The sequence below is a fragment of the Bacillus rossius genome (genome assembly GCF_032445375.1).
Source record: "Bacillus rossius redtenbacheri isolate Brsri chromosome 9 unlocalized genomic scaffold, Brsri_v3 Brsri_v3_scf9_1, whole genome shotgun sequence".
Lineage (NCBI taxonomy): Eukaryota > Metazoa > Arthropoda > Insecta > Phasmatodea > Bacillidae > Bacillus > Bacillus rossius.
In genome coordinates, this window is record NW_026962012.1 from 19,096,074 (window position 1) to 19,112,337 (window position 16,264).

The following is a 16,264-nucleotide window of genomic DNA, read 5'->3' on the forward strand; positions in this document are numbered from 1 at the left end:
CCCTGTATGTATGAGCTAGGTCTCATCCAGTGGCGAACCATCACATTGTTAGTATCTTTGAGCCAGAGCTGGGGAGATTAAATTAGTGTTTACCTGTGAATGAAGTATGTGGTTTAAAGCATTGTCAGTTCTAGTGTATTGCACATTAAAGACACTCTGTACCTATACGCTAGGTCTCGTCGCATAGCGTGCTCTCTCCTTGTTAGTGTCTGTGAGCTAAAGATGGGGAGCATCGTTCAGTTCTGGCCCGTGAATGATGTGAGTGGGTTGGCAGCCATGTGCATGTGAACCATGTAATGTCTTACAGGCTGAACATCCTGTACCTATATGCAAGGCCTCGTCCTACTGTGTGCTCACCCCTTGTTAGTGTCTGTGAGCCAGAGTTGAGGAACTTACATCAGCATGGACCTGAGTGTGATGAGTATGGATTGGTAGACATGTGTAGTTGTGCCTTGTATTATCGCACCATCTGAACATCCTTTACCTATAAACTAGGCTTTGTCCCATCGTGAGCCTCCTCTTTTTATAATCTGTGATCATGAGCTGGAGAGCTCCATCAACGTAAGCCTGTGAGTGATGTATGTGTGTTGGAAGTCGTAGATTAACTTACATGTAGACACCCTGTACCTATATGCAAGGCCTCGTCCCATTGTGTGCTCACCCCTTGTTAGTGTCTGTGAACCAGTGTTGGGGAGTTTTCATCAGCGAGGAACTTTGAGTTACGGATGTTTGTTGGCAGCCATGTGCAGGTGTGCTGTTTATTACCTTATAAGTTAAACAACCTGTACATATATGTTAGGCCTCTTCGCATGTCATTTCCTTTCCTTTTTAGTGTCGGTGAACCCAAGATTGTTGCTTCAAACAGCATTGGCCTGTGAGTGAAGTGTGTGGGTTGGCAGTCATGTGGGTTTGTGCCGTGCATTACCTTACAGGGTGAACACTCTTTACTTATGTGCTAGACCATGTCCCATGGCGAACCTCCCCTTGTTAGTGTCTGTGAGGAAGACCCGGTGAACTTCCATCGGCATGGGCCTGTTAGTGATGTGGGTGGGTTGGCAGCCATGTGCATGTCTGCCATGCATTACCATAAAGGTTGAACACCATTTACCTATATTCTAAGCCTTGTCCTATAGCATGCCCTACTCTTGATAGTGTCTGTGAGCCAGGGCTGGAGAGCTTCCATCAGCATGAGTCTCTTAGTAATTGGAGTGGCTTGTAGCCATCTGTTTGTCTGCCATGCAATACCTTACTGGCGGAAAATCCTGTACCTCTACTCTAGGCCTCTTCCTATGATGTGCCCTCCCCATGTTGGAGTCTAAGAGCCAGATCTAGTGATCTTCTATCAGCATGTGCCTGTGAGTTATGTGTGTGGTTTGGCAGCCAGGTTAAGATCTGCTGTACATTAACTTACAGGCTGACCATCCTGTTCCTCTAAGCTAGGCTTTGTCCTATGGCGCGCCCTCCCCTTTTCAATGTCTGAAGCCACATTTAGCGAACTTCTCCTAGATTGTAAGCGGTCATTGTGCAGGTGTGCCGTACATTACCTTAAAGTCAGAGATTCCAGTACCTTTACGCTAAGACACATCCTATGGTTTCTCCTACTCTTGTTAGTGTCAGTGAGCCCGAGCTGCGGAGCTTAATAAGCATGGGCATGTAATTGGATATGTGTGAGTAGCCAGCCATATGTAGGTGTGCTGTGCATTATGTTACAGGCTGAAAACTCTGGACCTATACGCTAGGCCACGTCCCAAGGCGAGCAACTCCGTGTTAGTGTCTGTGAGCCAGTGCTGGGGAGCTCCATCAGCGTGGGCCTGTGATTGATGTAGGTGGGTAGGCAGCCACATACAATTGTGCTGTGCATTACCTTACAATATACCTATATGTTAGGCCTCGTCCCATTGTAAGCTCTCTCCTTGTTAGTGTCTATGAGACAAAGCTGGTGAGTTTCTAACAGCGGGGGCCTTTGAGTGAGTTGTGTAGATTGGCAGCCATTTGCTGGTCATCCTTACATTGACTTACAGGCTAAACACCCTTGTACCTATTCGCTAGGCCTCGTACCAATGCGTGCTCTCTCCTTGTTAGTGTATGTGAGCCAGAGTTTAGAGCTCCATCACCGTATGCCTGATAGTAATTATTGTGGGTTAAAAAATTGTGCAGGGGTTTAGTGTTATTCCGTACCTATACACTCAGCCTCGTCCCATGCTGAGCCCCTTATAGATAGTATCTGAGCATGAGCTTTGGTGCTTCCATCAACGTGGGTCTGTGAGTGATGTGTGTGGGTTGCTAGCTATATGCTAGTGTGCCGGGTATTACCTTATAGTCGGAAATCTCTTTACCTATACGCTAGGCCTTGTCCTATGTCAAGTCTCCCTTATAAGTGTCTGTAACCCAGAGCTGAGGAGCTTCTGTCAGCATGGGCTTTGAGTGATGTGTGGGGTTAGTAGCCATTAACAGGTGTGCCTTCATTTACCTTACTCTCTGAACAGCCTTTTTATATGTGCTAGGCTTCGTCCCATTGCGTGAAATCTCCTAGTTGGTTTCTGTGAGCCAGCGCTGGGGATCTTCTATCAGGATGGTCCTGTGAGTGAAATGTGTGGGTTAGCAGCCATGTTATAGTGTGCTGTAGTGTACCTTACAGTTGCAATACATTGTACATTTATGCTAAGCATAGTTCTGTTGTGGGCAACTATTAATAGTTGGTCAACGGTTGAGTAAATAAGAAACAGGGTTATACAACAACAGTTTATTAGGAATAAATACAACATAACAATATAACAATCAATGGTAGTGCTTCGATAGTTCAGTTTGCGAAATGGCTCCCCAAGTATTCGGGTTAAGCTTATACACCTATCCCTCACTTAGCACGTCTTCAGATTGCGCGGATTCATTTAGCGCGATGTGAATTTTACTGCCCCAGCCTTGAATAGCACGTCTGTAAATTTCAGTTTGCACAAAATCTCGGCAGGCAAAAATAAAAAGTCAACCACGATGCCACGAAGTCTGTTTCAACTTCTGTAAACAACAGATATACCGTGGGATACAGTTAGCCAAACAAGGGGGGAAGAGATGCGCGCGCAGGTCTGTCTATGCTATCGGCTGTTGTACAAACATCAGATATGGCAAGTTAAATTGTGGCTATGGAGTGTAAAGGACCAAATGTTTTTACGTCAGCGGGTATTCCACTGTGTTGTACCGTTGTCGCCTGGTCACAAACTGGGCCGTGAACTCAGTATAGCCAGTGGCAGGGAATTCACTCAAACAAAAGCAACATCTGCTCATTCAGCTGCCGGTAAATGTACGTGCTTGATTACTCATAATACATCGTGTTGAAGTATTTGAGACAAAACTAGAAGTGTTTCAGCATGCAGATTGTCATGAAGGCCACGTTTATGTTGGTCGTACTTTAGTTTTAAGCAAGTCAACTGCGCATAATCGTACGAAATAAGGACTCTTACCAAAAATGTTTTATACATAAGTCTGATGCTGTTTGTTGTACTAACGAGAATATATTTGACATTAGATACCGGAACAGAAATGAACAGATGATTGACGTGGAAAAGGTTGTTAAATGAATGTTGCAATGAAAAAAAAAATATTGGCCTGACAGGATTGATGTGAACCAGGTGGTGATACGCGTATAAGCACTTTAATTATTGAAAAAATTAAAATGTAATTATCTGGACAGTAATATCGGTTTCACTGTCAGTAAAGGATGGTTTGGAAAGGTACATGACGTGAGTTGAAGGTCATGCCCGGGTGGGCAAGTCAGCCAGCCGACTGACGATAAAGTACATAACCATGTATCTTCCATTACGCTGTGTCGTATTTGTCATACAAAGTGCGATGGGAGGTATATAAAGATAAATGGTGTGACATATTTCTAGTTGAGTGTTATTCAATGCATTTATATTATGTAAAGTATATTTTCCTACACAATTTTGGAACACATTAAATAAATAAGCTTTGCTGTTTATGGAAACTAATGCTTCAGAATACGCAATTTCGAATAACATGATCATTTTAAGAACGAATCAGTCGTGCTAAGTGAGGGATAGGTGTACTGCGAACACACATTGAAATTACTGTCACTGCAAAAAAAACTCTTTATGACTTCATTTTTGTTATGTCAGCAACTATTCAGTTTGAGAAAAACAAAACGGTGAACCAAAACATTAAGGTAATTATGAATGATCAACTTTCTCTTAAAAGGCCTTAACCCACATTTGAGTATAACAGAAACATGGTTAACTTTAATCGACAGGGAAAAGATTAAACAAGAAGACAATTAAAGTGTACTCTCGCCCTGTCTCTAGGGCATAGGTCTCGCCTCTTTGCTAGTCCCGAGGTCTTCTACGTCCCAGCAGGAGGCCGACGATGAACACCTGGTGGAGCCTCACCGGGTCCTCAGGCGCACGGCGGCGCAACTCGGGCTGCTCCGGGACCCCGACCGAGAGACGTCAGCCATGTCTTCGCTGCCGGAGTCACGGGTTCGGGACCTGGTGCCGCCTCTGCAGGGGCTCGATTCCTCGCTCCTTGTATCAGGGCATAGCCTCGGGACTAGCAGCCTCCATGAAGCCAAGTCCACCCTCGCCCCGTGTTCTCCGTTGTGACCTCACACCCCCAGGGCTCGATATCTCGAACTCTCTTCACTCGGCTCGCCTAGAACAGGAGCTGCGCAACCGAGTATGTGCTGCTTCCAACAGGGGCACCAGAGTTCACCCTGGTTGCCCTTCCTCGGAGTTGTCCTGGTGGCGTGGCTGGTATTGACTATGGTCGGGTTGTGACGTCAGCAGGCAGCATGACTGCCCACGTCAGCCAATGGTGTCGTAGCCCGGTATGCACTCTGCTGCTCCCTCCAACGATGTCGTCCGGCATCTGCCCTGGAGGCTCCCCTTATAAATGCGTCTCGGGAGTGATTCATTGACTCATGGTTCGTCTGCGCGTTTCGACAACCACCTGGCGAGGAACTGCGCTCGTATTCACCAGGTCTTGCTCAGGATAGCTGTTTGTCTCGAAAAAAAGTTACCAAGTGCTGACACCGGTAACAATTCTATTGCGGGACTTCCCCTTGTTTGTGTCGGTGTGCCCTTGCCACTGAGCTTTAACTTTGTGAGTAGGTGAGTGATATTTGTAGGTTCAGAGTTATGTGCAAGTGTGTCCTGCATTAACTTACATGCTGAGCACAAGGTACTACACTAACTTACATGTTGAACCTTGTCCCATGGCAGGCTCTCTCCTTGTTAGTGTCAGTGTGCCAGAGTTGATGCGTTTCCAAAAGGGTGGCCCTTTGGTGATGTGTGAGGTTTTTCCCCCCGAAAATAGGTTATGCCACACATTACCTTTCAGGCTGAACATCCTATACCTCGCATCGTCCCAAGTCATACTCTCTCCTTATTAGTTTCTGTGAGCCAGAGCTGTAAGGGCTTCCATCAGCTCTGCCCTGTGAGTGATGTGTGTAGTTTGGCAGCCATGTGCAGGTTTGCTGTTTATTGCCATCGAGCCTCTGAACATCTTGAATCTTTTCTGAGTCTAGCTCGGTATTACTAAATAAAAAAAAAAGACTCAAATTGTTTGATCTTTCTCTGCGAATGAGTAGGTCTAATTTGATGGTAGTTTTTCTCTCCAAAGCCCACTAATCATTTAATCAAGTCACACATCTGTTTAAAAAAAACTTTATCTAACTATTTAAAGCTAGAGAAATTTCAGCCAAACTACATTTTGATCAAATTATTTCACAACAAATTTAGAAGGATGTGAGAAAAAGAGGTGTTGGTTGAAGAACGACACAGCTTGTGCCAAACTTATTTGTATATGTGTGCCAAATTTACCCCTACAGTTTGTGTTCAAGGAAGTAGTTGTCAATTATTCCCATAAAACATAATTGGGATACTCTGTTCAGGACCTGGAAGGTGAAGGAATGTGCATGCATGATAACTGTGGTTTTATAAACTGTACAGCAACACTCGGCTATGACTGTGTTCAGTAATTATGTTTGTGTCTGTCCTAGGAGTGATCCACAGCTGGGTTGTGTGACTCTACTCGGAGCTTCAGGTACTTCATCTGCATTCTGCATGCTACAATATGCATGTCGTACTGTTGTTTTTAGGTTTAATTCCTATTACGTGTGTTTGTCTACAGAATATTAATAACCTGAGCTGCATGTTTGCTAGGTCTAGAACACCATGTTCTCCTAACATTTACCTAGCTGTCTCGAGAGCTTTATCACAGTGTCACCACCGCTAACAAATTGCTTTCTCAAGAGTTGTGTCACTGTGTCACCGTCCTTTGTGCCTCGCTGATGCACAGTATCGCTACCTATAATGCCAGCTCTCTCTAAAGATGAAGCTTTGTGTAACCATCCATAATGCCTTGCTGTCTCCAGATTTGAACCTCTGTGTCACAATTTATAATGCATCACTCTTTCGGAATCTGAAGCACATTTTCATCACCCTTAACACCACGAAGTCTCACTATGTGACCGCACCCTAATGCCACATGGTCTCCTGAAATGAAGTTGTTCACAACTCCTAATACTTTTATATCTCAAGATCTGAAGCACTGAATCACCACCCATAATGAGTTGCTGACATGATTTCTGAAGCACTGTGTTATAATCCCTAGTGCCTCGATCTCTCGAGAATTGAAGCTTTGTGTCACCATCATGGTCTTGTTATCTGTACCTCTGTGTGTCTCTCTCTCCCCCCCCCCCTTTTGGCTAGCTTTCCCGATCTCTTCAGCACTGTCTCACCATCACTAAAGCTCTCGAGAGCTAAAACCTTAAATATACATCCCTAATGCATCGCTGTATTGAGCTCTAAAGCACTGTGTCACCACCCCTAATGCCTTGCTGACAAGAGATATAAATCTCTGTGTTACAACACCTAATGTCTTGATGTGTCTAGATCTTATGCATTCTGTCATCACCTTTAAGAGCATCGCTATCACAAGAGCTGAAGAACTGTGTCTTTATCTCTAAAGCTAAGCTGTACAGATATCTCTGTCACTGACACATCATATTATGCCTCGCACTCTCGAGAGCTGTATCAGTGTATAACAACCACTAATGCATCACACAATCAAATTCTTAAACTCAGAGTACCATTAATAATGTCTCTCTTTCCAAGATATTAAGCTATGTACCACCACCACTAATGCCCCGTGGTCTGGAGAGCTGATGCATTGTGTAACGATCCCTAATACCTCGCCTCGCTATCTCTAGATTTAAAGCACTGTGTCAACACTCCTAATATCATGCTATCTTGAGAGATTGAGCACTGTGTAACTGACCCTAATGCCTCGCTGTCTCTAATTCTGAAGATCAGTATCATCACCCCTATTGCCTCACTGTTTCCACATCTGTAACACTGTGTTACTACCACTAATTCCTTACTCACTCAAAAGCCGAAACTCTGTGTCACCGCATTTAATGCCTTTAGCTCTCGAGTTCTGAATCACTGTGTCACTGCACCTAATGCTTCGCTGTCTCGTGAGCTGTATACCTGTGTCACCATCCCAAAATTCTCGCTGTATCAAAATCTGATACATGTTGTCCCCGCCCCAAATGCCTAACTGTCTCGAGAGCTAAATCTATGTTTTACCACCCTTACTACCTCGCTCTCTCAAGAGCCGATAGTCTGTGTCACAACTCGTAATGTCTCGTTGTCACGATGTATTAGATACTGTGTCATAACCCATTGTACCTGAAGCTCTGTGAAACCACCCTTAATACCTATCTCTCAAGATCTTAAGCACATGTGGTACCAATACCAATGCCTGGCTTTCTCGAGAGACGATACTCTGTGATACCACCTCTAATGCCTCGTTATCTCATTTTCCGAAGCACTTTATCACAACCCCTAATGACCCCTGTCTCGAGATATGAAGCATATGTGTAATACCCCTTTTGCCTCTCTATCTCTAGAGCTAAACTATGTTTCATCATCCTTAATGCCTCTGTATTTTCGAGATCTAAAGCACTGTGTCAACGTCCCTAATGTCTCGCTGTCTTGAGACATGAAGCACTGTGTAACCATCCCTAATATCTCGCTGACTGGAGATCTAAAGCACTCTGTCACTATCGCTAATGCCTTGCTCTCGAGAGTAAAAGGTCAGTGGTCCCACACCTAATGCCTCTCTTTCTTAGAGATCTGAAGCTCTTTGTAACCACATCTAATGCCTTGTTGTCTCGAGATCTGAAGCTTTTTATAACCAAATCGATTACCTCACTGTCTTGTTATATGAAGGTAAGTGCTGCCACCATTAATTCCTCACTATCTGATGGCCTAAAGCACTGGGTCATTACTCCTAAATTCTTGCTCTCTTATGAGGTAAAACTCCGTGTCATACACATTACGCCTTGCTGTCTCAAAATCTTTGGCCTGGTTTTACCAACTAATGCCTTACAGTATTAAAATTTTAAGGTTCTTTAATAAACCATAATGTTTGGCTTTCATGAGATCTGAATCTTGGTGTTACCATTCCTAGTAACTGTCTTTATCGAGATCTGACCATAATCTGTCACCACCCCTTAGATATTGGCGGCTTCAAGAGCTGAAGTTTTGAGCTACTACGCCTAATCCTTCGTTGTTTCGAATAATCTACCACTGACCCAAACCTTTGTCATGCACTCTCGATAACTGTATCACTGCAACTACCCGAGAGATGTATCGCCGTGTCACTAGGCTTAATGCCTCGCTTGCTCAAGAGTGTGAAGTTAAGTGCAACCACCCTTTACGCATTTGAAAGCTGAAAGTCTGTTTCACTTCTCCTAATGTTTTGTTGTCCCGAGATCTGAAACACTTTTTCACCACTCCTAATGTTTCTCTGTCTCGAGATTGAAGCACTCTATCATCACCTTTAATGCCTCGCCAATTCTATATCTGTAGCACTGTGATACCACCTCTAATTCCATGAAGTCTCATGATATTCTGCAGTGTGTCACCCCATTATTCATCACTGTCTATAGATCTGAAGCTCATTGTCACCACCCCTTGACACCTCGTTGCCTTGAGAGTTATATCACTGGGTCACTATGCCCTAATTCCTCGGGGTCACGCGAAAAGAAACTCTGTGCCACAACCTACTAATGTTTCATAGTATCCAGATATAAGCACTGTGTCCCCACCCCTAATGGCTAGCTATCTAGATTTGAAACACTTTGTCACCACATATAATTCCTTGCTGTTTCAGTATCTGAAGCATTTTGCCATTAGCCCTAATGCTTGGTGGACTCAAGTGCTGCAACCTTGTGTAACTACTTCTAATGCCACACTATCTTGAGATCTGAACCACTGTGTCACCAAACCAATTGTCCTACTTATTCGAGAGCTATAGCTGTGTGTCCTATCCCTAATTCCTCGTTGTCTCTAGTTCTGAAGCTCTTGTCACTACCTCTTATGCCTTGCTTATCAAGAGCTGAACAATTGTGTCTCTAAATTATGCATCTATAATTCGAGATGTGAAGCATTGTGTTTATTCTCCATAATACCACTTGTCTCGAGTTCTGGTGCTTTGTGTCACAACTCTAATGCCTTGCTGTCTCGAGAGTTAAAGCTCAACCATTCATCACACCTAATGTCACACTGACTTTAATTCTGATGCTCTATATTTCATAACCCTTAATGTCTTGCTTTCTGGAGATCAGAAGCAAGTGTTACTACCCCCAATGTCTTGCTGTTCAAAGAGCTGTGTCAATGACTTTACCCCAAATGCCTCTCTAAATTGTGATCTGTAACACTGTGTCTCCACCTAAAGCCAAGCTGTCTCTAGATCTGAAGCACCATGTTTCTACCCTTTAATGTCTCGCCATTTTGAGAACTGAAGCACTGTGTCACCACACTTAATGCATCGCTGTCTCGTAATCTGAACCAAGGTGTCACCACCCCTTTTACCTCGATGTTTTGAGATCTTAAGCTCTGTGTCACCATGACATAATGCCTCGACACCACAACAGTGTGAAGCTCTAGGTCATATGTTCTTATGCATCGCTGACTCGATATATGATGATCTGTGTTACCACCCTTAATGCAAAGCTGCCTCAAGATATTTATATATTTATTGCCACCCCTAATGCCTAGCAATCTCAAGGTCTGAATTCTGTGTCAACCGACCTAATGCCTTCTGTCTAGAGTTCAGAAGATCTGTGTCAATAACAATAATGCCATGCTGTCTCAAGTTTGAAGCACTATGTCACCATCCCTAAAGCCTCGCATTTTGGACAATTTTTCTATGTGAACTACCCCTAATGTCTCACTGTATTGATATATTAAGCAATTCTATTCTGTTTCGAGATTTGAAGCACTATATCACCACAACTACTGCATTTCTGTCTCAAAAGCTGAAGCTTTGTGTCACCATTTCTAATGCTACACTGTCTCGAGATATCTAAAGCAATGTGTCACCATTATTAATGCTTCGAAGTTTTTAAAGACTAAAGTTTCGTGTCATAAGTCTTAATGCCTTGCTTCTCGAGAGCTATAACTCTTTTTAATCAACTGTAAGGCCTCGCTGTCTCAAAAGTTAAAGTCACTGATCGGGATCTGCAATTCTGTCTCAACATCCCTAACATTCGTTGTCTCGAAAAATATGGCACTGTGTCACTATCCCTAATGCAACATTGTCTCAAGACCTAAATCAATGTTACCACTCCTAATGCTTCACTGTCTCGATAGTTGAATCTTTTTGTCACCACCTCGTGTCTCGAGAGCTGAGGCTCTGTGGCATCACCACTAATGCCTCACTGTCTCGAGATCCGAAGTTGTGTATCACCAGCCCTAATGCCTTGCTTTCAGAGATCTGAAGTACTGTGTCATTATGCCTAGTGCCTCGTACCTCATAATCTGAAGAACTTTGTCACCACCTGCAATGCCTCCCTGAATCGTCATCATTAAATCTGTATCAACACTCTTAATGCACCCCTGTCTCTAGAGCTGAAGCACAATGTCACCACCCCTAATGCCTTTCTTTCTCGTAATCGAAGCCCTGTATCACTACCCGTGATGCCTCGCTGTCTCGAGAACTAAATAACTGTGTAACCATGCCTAAAGCCTTGCTGTCTCGAGAGTGGACTCTCTGTGTCACCATCCCTAATGAAATGCTGTCTCGAGATCTGCAGCAATAGTTAACAGACCTCATGCTTAGCTGACTTGAGTCATAACCAACCCTTATGTCTTGATGTTTCGAGATCTGAAGCTCTGTATTACCATTCCTAATAAGTATTTCATAAGAGATCTGAAGTAGTATGTCGTCATCCCAGATACCAAACAATATAGTTATCTTTAGCCTTGTTTCACCACTCCTAATGTTACACTGTATTGAGATTTGCATAACTGTGTCACCACCGCAAATGCCTCGCTGTCTGCTGAGCTAATCTCTGTTGTTAAACTCATTTTTCTTCTTTGTATCGAGATTTGAAGCGCAGTCATTACCACCCATAATACAGTGCTGTCTCGGGATCTTAAGTATTGTGTCACCATACCAACTCTTCAATAACTAAAGAGTCATAACCCACAATGCTGCAATGTCTCAAATTCTGAAGCACTGTGTCAACCCCCCCCCCCCCTTTTTTTAAGGCTTTGCTGACTCGAGAGATAAAAATTTGATGTTATTACTCCAAATGCCATGCTGTCTTGTGATCATAAGCACTTCATCACCTCTCAAATGCATTACATTCTCAAAATCTGATGCACTGTATCACCATCCCTAATGCCTCACAGTATCAAGAGCTGAAGATCTGTGTCACAATCCCTGATGCCTTGTTTGTCTCGAAATCTGGAACACTGTTCACAATTTGAATGCCTCGCTGTTCGAGAGTGGAATTTTTGTGTCACCACCCCAATGCCTCACTGTCTTGAGATTTTAAGCACTGTGTCACTTCCCCTAATGTCACTTTGTCTTGACTTCTAATTCCTTGTGTCACCACCTTAATGCCAAACTGTCTCGAGATTGACGCTCTGAATTATCACCAATAATGCCTCACTGTCTCGGAATATGATGCTTTGTGTCACCACCTCTAATACCTCACTGTCTCTAGATCTGAAGCTAGATGTCACTTCACTAAAGTTAATCTCTCTATAAGGCTGTATCACTATCAACATCGCTGAGGCCTCTCTGTATCGAGAGCTGTATCACTGTATGGACACTCCTTATACCATGCCTTCTCAAAATCTGAAGCACTGTGTCACTACCACTAATACCTCGCTATCTTGAGAACTAAAGCTTTGAGTCACATCTCCTAATTCTTTGCTGAGTTGATATCTGTATTACTGTGTCTTCACCCTAAAGACCTGCCGTCTCAATCTAAAGCTCTGTGTCACAACCTCAAAAGCCTTGCTGTCTCAAGATCTGAGCTTTAGTTCGCCACTCTAATGCATCGCTTCTATGTAAACTCTATCACTGACACCACATCGAATGCCACAATATGACATAACTCTATCACTGTCACTACCACTAATAACTCTTTTTCGAGAGGAGAGAGACAGACCTCTATTTCTGTCATAACCATAATGCCTCACTTTCTCTAGACCTGTAAAACTGGGACACCACTTGTAATGCCTCGCAATTCGATATGACACTATCCCTAATGCCTCACTATGTCATGTTATAAAGCACAGTGTCACTACACCTAATGCCTTGCAGTCTCGAGGTATGAATCTCTGTGTCGCTTCCCTTAATGCCTTGCTGTCTCGAGATCTGAAGCACTGTGTACCACCCCTAATATCTCGCTGTCAATAGATCTTAAGCTCTTTGTCACTACGACATAATGCCTCGCTGTCTCAATATTGTGCAGCTCTGTTATGGATCTCTGTCTCCAGTACGGATTCTTTTTGTCACCACTCCTAATTCCTAGCTGTCACAAGAACTGACCATCAGTGTCACAACATCTTAGTGCCTTGTTGTCTCGATATCTGTGTTACCACCTTTTATGCCTCGCTATCTCCAGATCTGAGCTGTGTCGCCATGCCATAATTCCTTGTCGTCTTAAGAATGTGTAGCTCTGTGTCACTAGTCCTTATGGATCGAGGCCTTCAGATCAGAAGGTTTGTGTCACTATCTCTAATGCTTCGCTTTTTCGATATCAAAAGCACTATGCCACCATTTATAATGACTTGCTGTCTCGAGAACTTTAAATCTGTGTCACCAATCTCAATGGTTTGGTGTTTAGGATATTAAGCGCTGTGTCATTACCTTTAATTCCTCGCTCTTTTAAGATCTGAAGCACTGAGACATTACACCTAACACCTCTCTGTCTTGTGAGTTGAAGCTATGTGTCACAATCCCTAATGCCACTCTGTCTCGAGATATAAATCACATTGCCATCATCCCAATATCTCATTGTATCGAGATCTGAAGCTCACATCGCAAATGCCTCGAGATCTTGAGACCTGAATCTTCTTGTCACCACCCTAATACCTCGCTGTCTCGAGAGCTAAAAATCTGAGTCACCATCCATAATGCCTTACACTCTCAAGATCAGAACCACTATGCCACCACCCCTAATGCTTCGCTGTCTTGACAACTGAAGCTCTGTGTCACCAAAAATAATTCCTTGCTTTCTCGAGATCTCTCATCTATTATACAACGCTGGCTCAGGGTCTGAAGCAATGTCTTTCCACATGTAATGACTCACGTTTTAGAGATCTGAAGCTATGAGTCACCATCCATAATGACTTTCTGTGTCACGATCTGAAGTACCGGGTCACAAACCCTAATGTCTCGATGTCTCTAGAGCTGTATCATTGTCACCAACACTATTTATTTGCTTTCTCGAGAGAGTATCCTTGTCACACCTCTTGTGACTCGCTCTCTTGAGACCTGTAACTGTGTCACAACCCCTAATGCCTTGTCTTGAGATCTGAAACACTGTGTTACCACCTATAATGCCTTTTTTGAAGAGCTGTAGATTTGTGTCACCACCCTTAATGGCACGCTGTCTCGAGATCTAAAGCACTGTGCCAATACCTGCAATGCCTCGCTGAATCGACATCTGAAACTCTGTGCAACACCACTAATGTTCCATTTCGAGATCTGAAGCACTGTGTCACCACCCCTAATACCTCTGCCTCGAAATTGTAGCTTTGCGTCAACACCCCTAATGTATCGCTATCTCGAGATTCGAAGGACAGTGTCACAACCCCTAATGCCTCACTGACTTAAGTTTTGAAGCTCAGTGTCACCACCTCATATGCCTCGCTGTCTTGAGACCTGAAGCACTGTGTCACCATACCTAATGACTAGCTGTCTTGATAGTTAAAGCTCTGTTTAACAAACCATAATATTTCACTGTCTAGAAAGGAATCTCTGAGTAGTATGTAAATGTTCCTTCTGGCCCAAGCTTCAGGCTTTAATTGCGGATTTTCAACACCATCTTGGATTGTGACATCATGTCGGCCATCTTGGATGAACTTTACCCTCAAGATTAGCCAAAAAAACACTCAAATTTTGACAAAGTTCCTAAAAAATTTCCTGTTTTGTTTCACGTTTTAGTCCCCAAAAGTGCCAGTGGCTTGAAAAGTCTGTAAATTATGCTTAAGAATCCATACCTACAAGCCTACCTAAGCCTCCGAGGTCATGACCTTGAGAATTAGGATGCAATGTCAGCAATTTTGAATTATGATGTAACTGTTGAAATTATCATTAAGGCCGCCATCTTAAAAAAATGTAATTTTCATGCTATAAAAACAGGAAGAATTTTAAAATTTATAAACAATTAAGTTAAACATAATTTGATAAATAATATCTAAATCCACTGTTGCACATTTTGTACCGACGGCCATTCTATAGATAACCTTTACTTTGACCATTTGACTCCGGTGGCCATGACTTTGACCAAAACATTTGACCATAACATTGACCCCAGCGGCCATCTTGGGTCCGCGATTTTGATTTCTAGAACATTCCGCCAATTTGAATTCCACTATGTTCTTTTCTAGCACTTTCCAACATCTAATGTCCACTCCCTAATGTTGCCATTTTCGTTGCGACCACCATATTGGATTTCATTACATTGCAAATTTTATTACAGTCGCCATATTGAATTGTAACAACATGTCTGCCATCTTGGATTTCTTTAAAAATACTTTTTTTATTCTGACATCATGTCTGCCATATTGTTTACATCTGCTGGTGTCCCCCATCTTGGATGATGACAAATCTGCCATATTGTTTTCGTCTGCTGAAGGCCGACATCTTGGATACAGATGTCTTTGTTTCCTCTGTTTACTTCTAGAGACCTCCAGCATCACTCCATCTCATTCCATACGATGTTCCATTACCTACCAGAGCTGTTATGGTTCTTATCGACATATAAAATTTATTTTTTATGCAAAATACATTGGAAGCACTGTGATTCGAACCATCGCAGCTCTTACCTCTAGGTTGGAAAACATAAGCTTTTAACTGCTCAGCCACTGAGACATTTACCAGACTGAGAATTAAATAAGGTATATAAAAATAATACAAATAATCAGCCTATTAATTTTTTTTAAGTTGAAGGAATAATAGCATCGACTGTTTAAGATAGAAACGCCACATTGTCTTCAGTATTCGTTACCAGGAGTGCTAGTTAACACATGTCACCTTTTATAGGACGTCACCGCTATTTTGTTTTCAATACTAGTTACTAGGAGCACTAGTGTCATGTAGTATACATTACATCTGCTAGAGTTTGTTGACACCATGTTAGTTTAATTCTTAGCCATTAGAGTGCAGTATTATTTATCAACAGACAGTCTGCTCTCACGGTATCCACCATCTTTAAATTTAGATGCCATCTTGGGAATCTATATTTATTTAGCTATAAATTCGGGAAAAAATCCAAAATTAATTTTAACAAATCAGTCAGTAATTTAATGATTGAATCCATTTATTCCTGTCCTTGGTTCGATAATTGATCTATGCAAATAATTTTATTAATTGTAAAAAATCTTTTTTAATAAATCATGTTTAAAATTATTAAAAGAGGTTTAAGTCCTCCAATACCAGCCTACAGTAAGCCATTACGTGTTTTATTAAATTATCACTTTGACTAAAATAATTACCACACATAGTAATTTCTACAAAGGACTCTTTGCCCAAGACATTTTAACCATAATCTCTGAAAACAACCATGTCCCATCTATATCACAAAGTAAAAGAGAGTTAGAGGAGATAGGTCAAATGACAAGTGCTAGTCACTCATAGGGTAAGGAATGTGTTCGATATCTATCTCAGGCATTGTAGCATCTATGTATTCTTCTTACCTCATGTAGAAAAATATCTTCCAATG

At 42.5% G+C, this 16,264-nt stretch overlaps 1 protein-coding gene across 7 annotated transcripts in view; it reads left to right on the forward strand.

The window, feature by feature from the left end:
* LOC134542678 (TGF-beta-activated kinase 1 and MAP3K7-binding protein 2) overlaps window positions 1–16,264 on the forward strand; it is a 213,601-nt gene that overhangs the window by 175,875 nt on the left and 21,462 nt on the right. For 5 of the 7 annotated variants that reach the window (XM_063387121.1, XM_063387120.1, XM_063387122.1 and 2 more), the window contains one exon: window positions 6,008–6,051. In XM_063387121.1, the coding sequence (XP_063243191.1) occupies window positions 6,008–6,033 (26 nt within the window). In that variant the 3' untranslated portion in view covers window positions 6,034–6,051. Of the gene's footprint in view, window positions 1–1,712; window positions 1,827–6,007; window positions 6,053–16,264 lie in introns of those variants that run through there. The other 2 variants (XR_010076845.1, XR_010076844.1) reach the window with 2 other exon arrangements.